The 8,903-nt window shown below is 59.7% G+C and overlaps 1 protein-coding gene across 1 annotated transcript in view; it reads right to left on the bottom strand.

Moving 5' to 3' along the window:
• RADIL (Ras association and DIL domains) overlaps positions 1 to 8,903 on the bottom strand; it is a 53,202-nt gene that overhangs the window by 17,703 nt on the left and 26,596 nt on the right. The window contains 3 exon segments of the mRNA XM_010845800.1: positions 9 to 218; positions 861 to 933; positions 935 to 1,058. Of these exon segments, the coding sequence (XP_010844102.1) occupies positions 9 to 218; positions 861 to 933; positions 935 to 1,058 (407 nt within the window).

The following is an 8,903-nucleotide window of genomic DNA, read 5'->3' as shown; positions in this document are numbered from 1 at the left end:
GCCCCCACCTCCGCGAAGTTGACGGCAACGGGCGCCCCGGGCAGCGGCTCCAGCACCAGCTGGGCCCCCGCTGGGCCCTGGCCCGAGGGCTGGCGCCGGCGCAGGGTGCAATGCAGGGGCAGGATGTCAGGGGCCGAGAGGCTGATGCTGGGCTTGCTGGACGGGGTCCTCTGGCCCACCGTGTGCCGCTCCCGGTTGAGCACATACACCAGGCTGTCCTGAAACGCAGACGCCAGAGCTCAGGGACTGGCCGCCACGCCGGCAACTCCATCCCTGGCAGCTAAGCTGCCCGGGCCGCCCACCCTGGAGCGCGTCCTGACCTGCGGCCTGCCCCCAGCCTGCCCACCCTGGGCATCCACCCCGACTCCCAGACTCCAGGGGCAACTCCAATGGAGATGTGGGAGGCGGCCCTGCACACACTCGAGGTCACACCGACACGCGGGGGTGTCGGCCCACAGGAACCACTCCCTGGGACCCACCAACCCCCCCACCCCGGGAAGGCAGCAGGTCCCCCCCAAAGCCAGGCAGGCAGCGGCCTAAGCGACAGGTGGGTGGGGCCCAGGATCAGATGAGCCCCGGCTGGGGTCAGTCAGTGAGGAGCTGAGGGGCCCCTCCCGGCCCTGCTGCCTCCTACTGTAACCTGCACCAGAGAATGTTCTGGAAGCAGAGAACAGGGACGCCTCTACTCTCCTCCAGAGTCCAGGACCGACCAAGGCCACCACAGCCCCCGGCCCCAGCTAAGGCCAGCTGGGGGTGTGCACCTGAGAGCGCCCAGCCCCCTGACCCCCAGGTCCATCTGAAAGCCCTGCGCCCGCCCCCCCGGTCCATCTGAGAGCCCCCCACCCCAGTGAGGGGCTCACGTGCTGCTGGCTGTAGCCCTGCAGGAGCAGCAGGTGGGGTGACTCGTAGAGGGAACAGCGCATGGTGTCCCGGCAGGCTGGTCTCGCTGACTGTACGGCGCAGCCTCGGTGGAGGAGGGCTCCGGGTGCCCCCTGCGGCCGGGGCCGGGGTTCCCTTGGCACGGCTCCGCTGCAGCCTCCGGGCTTGGGCGTTTATCCCTGTAAAGCAGCCGTGTCGGGTGAGCAGGGCCCGGGCTCCAGTTCCGGGCTCAGGCCACAGGAGCCACTCCTCATGCTGGTCACTGCTCCGTTCAGCGGGCCTGCAAGGAGCCGCAGGCCTCTGCCCACTGACCACTTCCTGGAAGGCTGGGCACCTTGGAGGCTCCCCCAAGAGCCAGGCAGCCCAGCCGTCTTGAACCCCAAACACCCCCCAGGAGCCTGGCGGCACACTGCAGTCAACCCCCTGAGGGATGCCAAGCCCACCTCCGAGCCCAGCCCATCCACCCATCCCACCCTGGCACCCCGCGTGAGCGTGTGTGCGCTGGTTAGATGAGAACCGCTCATCCACCCCACGTTCCACAAGGAGGAAGCCGCCAACTCGCCACGGCACCCCAGCCCACCGCCCGGAGTACAGCCGTGCCTTCCCAGGCCGCCTCCAGCACGGCAGGTCAGAGATGTGCTGTGCCCGCTTGTGCACACACCAACACACCCCAGGAAAGCCTTGAACAGACCTCTACGGGTGGGAAGCGCTCTTTCACACTAAAGCCACACGAAAGCTGAGAAGCCACCCAGAACTGGTCTTCCGTCACAGCCGCGTCCCCGGCTGGCCAGGGCTTCTGCTCTGAGCCCTCCAAGAGCCCTCTGCAGCCGCTGTCTGCAGCGTCCTGCCCACGACCACTCCAAACAGAAGCAGACACTGCCGGGGGGAAGGGAGGGGGTAAGCGGGGGCCAAGGGCGTGGCCTTACCAGGAGCAGGCAGCCAAGCGGGAGGGAGATGGACCTGCTTCCAGCAGGAGAGGGAAGTCGGCTCCTCTGCAGCCCACAGGGGGCCGGGGCTGCGGGAGGGAGGCTGCTCCGCTCAGCCCGCTCAGCTCAGCCGCAGTGCGAGTGTCTGCCGGGACTGCCGCTGCCGCAGAGCCGGGCCAGAGAGCCAGGGGAGGGGCACGGTGGGGGCAGGAGCCAGGCATGGAGGAGGCAGCCCCCTCAGCCCTGTGTCCCGGCTGGGGCATCGCTGCCCAAGCCCCGGGCCCCCCTCCCTCCATAGAGGACGCGCCCAGAACTGCCTTCCAGAAGCCTGGGCTCCCAGACAGCAACAGAGCCCAGAGGGTCGCCGTTCCCTCTCAGATGAGGACGAGGCCTGGGCACCTGGGGCCAGGTCCCCTGGGATGCAGGAGACAGGTGTGGGTGCCAGCTCCCAGCCACCCGGACCCTCAGCTGGGTTCCCGCCCCCGCAGATGACCCCTCTCAGGCCACAGCAGGGCCTCTCACCCGCCCGCGTTCAGAATGGCCTGGAGTGTGGAACAGCACCACCCTCCCAGGGCTCCTCCGCGGGCCCCCGAGGGGGAGGGCCAGGGCTGTCGGGGGGGAGGCAGGGGCAGCTAGAGGCCAGGGCCGCTGGACCGCCGACACAGCACGGCCAGCGCGCAGAGCCGACACAAACGCTGCACACCCCGTGGGGGCACAGCCAGGACGACCCTCGCGTGCAGACACCAAGCAAGGACAGGCACTGGGCCCCTGTGAGCTCCACGGGGACCGTTCACCCAGCAGGACGGAGCCACTGCCACTGCCCAGGGGAGGCGGGCCCCAGGCTGCACCGGCGGTGGGCAGAAAGGCCCGAAGACGGGCGGCGCGAGGGTGGGAGACCCTGTCCCCACGGCAGCCGCACGGGAAGCGCCCTGCACGTCCCCGGAGCTGGATCCATGTGCACGAAAGCTGCTTGCAAAAGCAGACAGAGAGGCACACAGCAGGTTCTAGAACTAGCCAGCTCATAGGTCGGGGGATGGAGCCTGGGGGCCTACCAGGACATGCGGAACATCACACGTGCACACACAAGGACACGCTTCATAGGGAGCTGTGTGTGCCGTCTACTCACTCAGAAAAACTAAACAACATTTTTTAAATGTACAGGTCGACTCTGGAAGGGAGGTACCCAGTACATTATTGTCTATCCTTTATATTTGAAAACTTTCTTAAAGTAAAAATCATGAACACCACGCGGTCCCCTCCCGTGTGAGGACTCTGCAGCTGCCCCGAGGTAGGGGGATCACCGGGCAGCCACTCGCTCCGAGGAGGTCGTGGCTTCCGGGGCTGATGCTCGCGTCCCAGTGCCGCACAAAACCAGGGCAGCTCTGCCTGGCTGAGCAGACCCTCCTTGCTGAGCGTGGGACAGGGACGCGTCCCCGTAAGCGGGAGGCAGGACGCGGGGACAGCATTGCTCCTGGACGGGGTGTCTCTGAAGGGGAAGGGGGCCGCGCCTGTGGGAGGGGTCCCTGACAGACAGAGGGGCGGCGTGTCCTCCAAGCACGAGGCTTGCGGCTCAGGGAAGGAGCGGGCTCTCCTCTCACAGCAGCACTGCAGGGCGGGACCCAAGTCTCCCATCGGATGCTCCGGGGCAGGCAGCACGGGCCGGGGGGGACACCCCACCACACGGAGGTTCCTGTGCTGGCCCAGGCATCCCCGTCCTCTCTGCCAGGAGACAGCAGAGGACCCTGGACATGGGGGAGGGGACGTCTGCTGGAAGCAGCTGTCGTCAAGGCTTCAGAGCAGCCCTGGAAAGAACAACAAGGCTCTTCCTGCCTGTCAAGACATTCCGGACAGCAAACAGGCTGCAGGTCTGACCCTGGGCCCGTGTGGGCGTCTCTCCCAGGAGCCGGAGGGTCTGAAACAAGGCACGCAGCTCGGAGAAGCCTCTGTGGTCACCCCCACCACCGGGCTGGGGCAGGACTCGGAATGACTGTGACAGGGGCTGACGAGGCCAACGAGCCTGTGCGGGTGAGCTCTGCTCAAACAGGGCTGACTGAGCCGACCTCAGGGCCCTAACAACAGCTGGGGATGTGCTGCTAGAACAGACGGCCATGGCCGTGGCGAAGTCCCAAGTCAGACCTGCCTTCAACACGCCCTCTGGACTGGAATGCTGTTTCCAGGTCAGCAAAGGCTGCATGATGAAGCTCCATGGCAACCAAGCAACCCATGAGCTTAACCTGAAACTTTTTTTATACCTGAAACGTGTAACAACAGAGACCTCAGGATCGTCCAGAGAGTGCCTGCCTCCTACACGGCTGGCCTTATTCCACGCACTTTGCATGTAATTCCGTTTCGCTCTCGTGTTATAATAAACTCTACAAAGGGACTGCAGTGAGATAAGAATATGCCACCTGGCTTTCCGGGCTCGCTCTTCCCACTGGCAAACACAGTTCTGAACAAAAGTGGACGTGCAGGCCCACCTCCCCACGAGGAGCACACCGGCAGGCCCGCCGGCCACGTCGTTCACGCCGCATGGGGTCCTAACCAGTACAGTCACGTCGAAACACACACGGGCGGCGGGAGGGCCGGAAAGGGGAAGCTGTAGTTACTTTACAGACGATGTGACTGTGTACAGAGAAAACACAAAGCAAAGTATGGGCAAACCATTAGAAGTGAGAAATGGACTCAGCAAGGGGACGAGACACCGGAAGTAAAGAGACGCAACACTGTTTTTAAACACTAGAAACAAAGTGAAAGGGCCATGTCCTTACAAATGACACTATTTACAACGGCGTCAGGAAGTATGAAAAGACGAAGGAATAAACCTTCAGAAGCCTCGCAAGACCGTCACTGAAAACCACGAAGTGCTGTTGACAGAAACGAAAGAAACCGAAGCGAAGAAACACCACGTGCAGGAGAGGAAAGGGAACAGCCAGCGCCCCGCACGCTGCCGGGCGGCGGGGGCCAACCAGCAAGCAGCTGGAAGCCACTGTGGGGCCGCGTCTCCACCACTGACCGTCGACGCCACTCCGAGGTGGACGGGACAGGGACACGCACAGCAGAACCACTGCAAACGGGCCCAAGCCGGAGACTTTACTCATCTCCACCAGCAGCAGGATGACCAAGTGAACTGTGCTACAACACACCGAAATGATAAAAGAGAAGGCCATCTGACGTGGGCAGGCGCTGAACACCACTGGAATGCACTGGAAGTGTTAACTTTGCTATGTCAATTTTATTTCCATTTTTTAAATCAGGCTTTAAAGACCCTCATTGAAAGGCAAGACCAGAAAGCTCTCCAAAGAGAATGAGGGGAATATCTTTATGACCCCAGAGACAAGGAAGGATTTCTTACACAAAACTGAACCAGAGAAACACTGACCATAAAGGAGAGAATGAACAAATCCAACCACGTTAACAGTTTTACTCATCAAAAGACGCTGTAAGTAGAATTTAGAACACCGACTCACAGACCTGGAGGAAATAATTACAACACGTATCGCTGATAAAGACTAGAAACTAGAATAAAGGACGCCCACAAATCAACACAGGGCTTCCCTGATGGTCAGTTGGCAAAGAATCCGCCTGCAACGCAGGAGACCCTGGTTCGATTCCTGGGTCGGGAAAAAATCCGCCAGTAATGTAGGAGCCCTGGGTTCAATCCCTGGGTTGTGAAGATCCCCTGGAGAAGGGAACAGCTACCCAACTCCAGTATTCTGGCCTGGAGAATTCCATGGACAGTACAGTCCATGGGGTCGTGAAGAGTCAGATATAACAGCCAACTTCCACTTTTCACATTTCACAAATCAATAAGGAAAAGATCAGACAATAGAAAACGCAGAAGAGCAGACCACACACTTGAGGCTGCCAGTGGAGTGGTGAACCGGAAGCTGGCCTCATCAGGTAGAGCGAAAATACGCACACTCAGCGTCCAGCCAGTCCCAGCCAGGCGCGCACCGCAGAGGGGCCGCACATGTGGGGACCAGGATGCTCGCAGCAGCGTGGCTCCCAGACTCGTTCGCGGGGGGACAGGCCATGGCCGGGAGCAGCATGACGGACGAGACCTAAATCCACCCGCACAACTCAAAACAAGCAAAGCCACACTGTCGCGGGCAGAACACACAGGCGACGACGCTGCGAGGAACCCGAGAAGGCGGCCTCACAAAACCACGACGGCGGCTCCTTCCGAGGGGCAGGGAGAGGGTGGCGCTCAGGGCGGCCCCGGGGACAGCAAGCCGCGCCCACGTGCCCGCCTCAGCCTCGGGACTGACCTACGGGCCCACGCAGGGTGCCTCCAACAGCCCCATCCCAGCCAAAGCCTCAGGGCCTGCCGCCGCACCCGCCCAGGGGGAGGGCACCCCCCACCAACCAAAGCGCCGCCGCACCCGCCCAGGGGGAGGCACCCAGGGGACACAGCGGGCACCAGAGCCCCACGTCCATCCCACCGAGGGCCCTGTCCCCTGCAAGCGGCCACAGGCTGCAGTAACCCAAGTTCCAACCAGCATCGAGGACGCGTCCTACACCAGCCACTCTGGCAGTCAGATGCTGCCAGCCCTGCAGTTCCATCTCTCCTCAGCCCCGTCCCCAGCACGAATCCTCGCCCGCCACCCAAAGAGCTGACAGATGTCTGCCTTCCCGCCAGCGGCCCAGGGGTTCAAGTCCCGGGCAAGATGCAGATGTCCTGCGCCTCCCCGCCTCCTCTCCAGGGCTGGGCGGAGAGCCAAGGACACCTCCAGGGGCCGCGGCCCCGCCCCCTCCTGCCGCACTCCAGCTGGACGACTTATTTCTGAAGCTGGGTCATGGGTGCACAAACAGGTCACTATGTTACCCCGGATCTAGTCCTCTGCTGAGAGCATTTCAAAATAAAGATGAGGAAAGCGACAAGAGGCGGGTACAGACTATCAAGCACAGATGGCCTGCGTACAGTGTAAAACCCACTCCATCTCACAAATACTAAAGGAAACACAAACCAGCATCATGCGTGCGTCCCCTGTCTAGTCGGCAGAGACTCTTTAAGGACAGAGCCATGTAAGAGAGAAGGTGAGGTGAGACAGCACGTGCAGACACTGCCCGTGGGGGCGTCACCTGGCGCCGGTCCTCACCAAGGTCAAAACCAGCCAGGGCCTGGTGCCAACCACGTCCTGTTAGGCACGCACAGGCCTGCAGTTAGAAACGCCTCCAGCTCTCCATGACGAATCCCACCTTTAAGTTCCTATCCTCCAGAAACAATCAAAAAGGAATCAAAGATGCTTACATAAGCGTTACAGAGAAAAGTGGGAAATATTCTGAAGCTTCACCAAGGACGCAGTCACACAGCCCATGCTCCACTAAGCACTAAATACGATGTTCACAATGTAAGTACACGGAGTTAAAAAAAAAAGGTAAAGAGCTCTGTACACAGGTTGATTCGAATTACGTAAGAAAATAAACTTGATAGTAAGAAAAGAAGGAAAGGCACCAAAATGCTAAAAGCAATTCTCTTTTGGAGGTAATTTCACAGATGATTTTTACTCTCTGTATACTTTTTATTTTCCAAATTTTCAACAATAAAAACGTTTTAAAGTACCGAGGAGGGGCTACCCTGGTGGCTCAGTGGTAAAGAATCCGCCTGCCAGTGCAGGAGACACGGGTTCGAACCCTGGTCCGGGAAGATCCCACCTGCCGCGGAGCAGCTCAGCCCAAGCACCACGACACTGAGCCTGCGCTCTGAGCCTGGGAGCCGCAACTAGGGAAAAGCCCGAACAGCGATGAAGAACAGATTAATCAAATTTTAAAACTTTTTTTTTTTAAAAAAAAGAACATCCTTAAAGTACCGAGGAATATTATCTCCGTGGTAAAACCTAGACCTTCTCCTACTAATTAGGGCCTTAATCAGGAAGAGCAACGTCTGCAGGAGGGCTAATAACCTAATTAAGATAATGGGTAACTGAGCAGATCAAATGCTTTGGCCACTCGTCAGCCCATCACAGATGGAGACGGGCCTCCCAGAGCCGAGCCGTACCAGAGAAAGATCGGCGTGGCAGAGGCCGGATTTTTCTTTAGCTGAAACCGAAGGCCCCATTGGATTCCCCGGAGATTCCTCGAGCCCTCCCTGGAGGGGACCCTGGTAAACACAGCACCCGCCCAGCCGTGCGCCAGGCCTCGACGACCCACGGGAGGGGCTCGTCCACTGGTGGTGCTCAGCGGGGGACGCGCCCTCCTGGCCGAGCTCAGCACCGGCTCTGCTGCTCCACAGGGAGAGGCCTCCCTACCCCGGAGGCCACGCCTCCAGATGCCCGCACAGCTGCCCACGTGCACGCAGGCCAGAAAACAGGCAGGGAAACCACTGTGAAAATCGAGCGAGCAGACAAAACAGAGAAGCTAGAAGAGAGCAGATCACGGGAAGACGGCGGCCCAGGAGGCACCGAGCCCGGGTAAGGGCACGCCCGGCAGGGGCAATCCGAGGACTGGGGTAGTCCTTCAGGGGACGTGGGTTTTTAGGGTGAAATGCCCATTAAAAGTCACTAAACACAGTAGAGATCAAAAATGCATAAAGGGCCAAAATACGCAAAGAGAAAATTTTAATAACCTTCATAAAATAAGAGAACATGGACTTTATAAACAAATACGATAACTGATCCTGGAGTAGGCAGTGGCAACCCTCTCCAGTATTCTCACCTGGAAAACCGCATGGACAGAGGAGCCTGGTGGGCTGAGTGCATGGGGTCGCGGAGAGGGGCACCGCTGAGTGACCGACACACGGCGCGGGATGGCTGACACAGCATCGTTTCTACATTAAAACAAATCTGACACAAAGGGTGCAGACACGCTGAGGCTGCGGCACGAGGCTGGGGAGACGCTGTGTTTCCAGGGGAGAAGGCGGGGGTGAAGTCCAAAGGCGCAGGAATCACATGTCAGAGCGTCTCCCAGAGGGGGAGTTAGAAGACGAGGAACAGAGGCCTCCGAAATGCTAGGAAAGAAAGTATTTTCATCTAGAACTCTATACCCAGCTACACTGTCAATCAAGCATTAAGGCAGAATAAAGATCTTTTAAGCAACTTCACTTCCCATGGACACTCTCAGGAGGCCACTGGAGAAGCCAGTCCACCAAAGCCAGGCGTA

Source organism: Bison bison, unplaced genomic scaffold (assembly GCF_000754665.1).
Source record: "Bison bison bison isolate TAMUID 2011002044 unplaced genomic scaffold, Bison_UMD1.0 scf7180017864223, whole genome shotgun sequence".
NCBI classification, from domain to species: domain Eukaryota; kingdom Metazoa; phylum Chordata; class Mammalia; order Artiodactyla; family Bovidae; genus Bison; species Bison bison.
The sequence above is the reverse complement of the archived record's forward strand: the minus strand, read 5'-3'. Positions and strand labels throughout refer to the sequence as shown.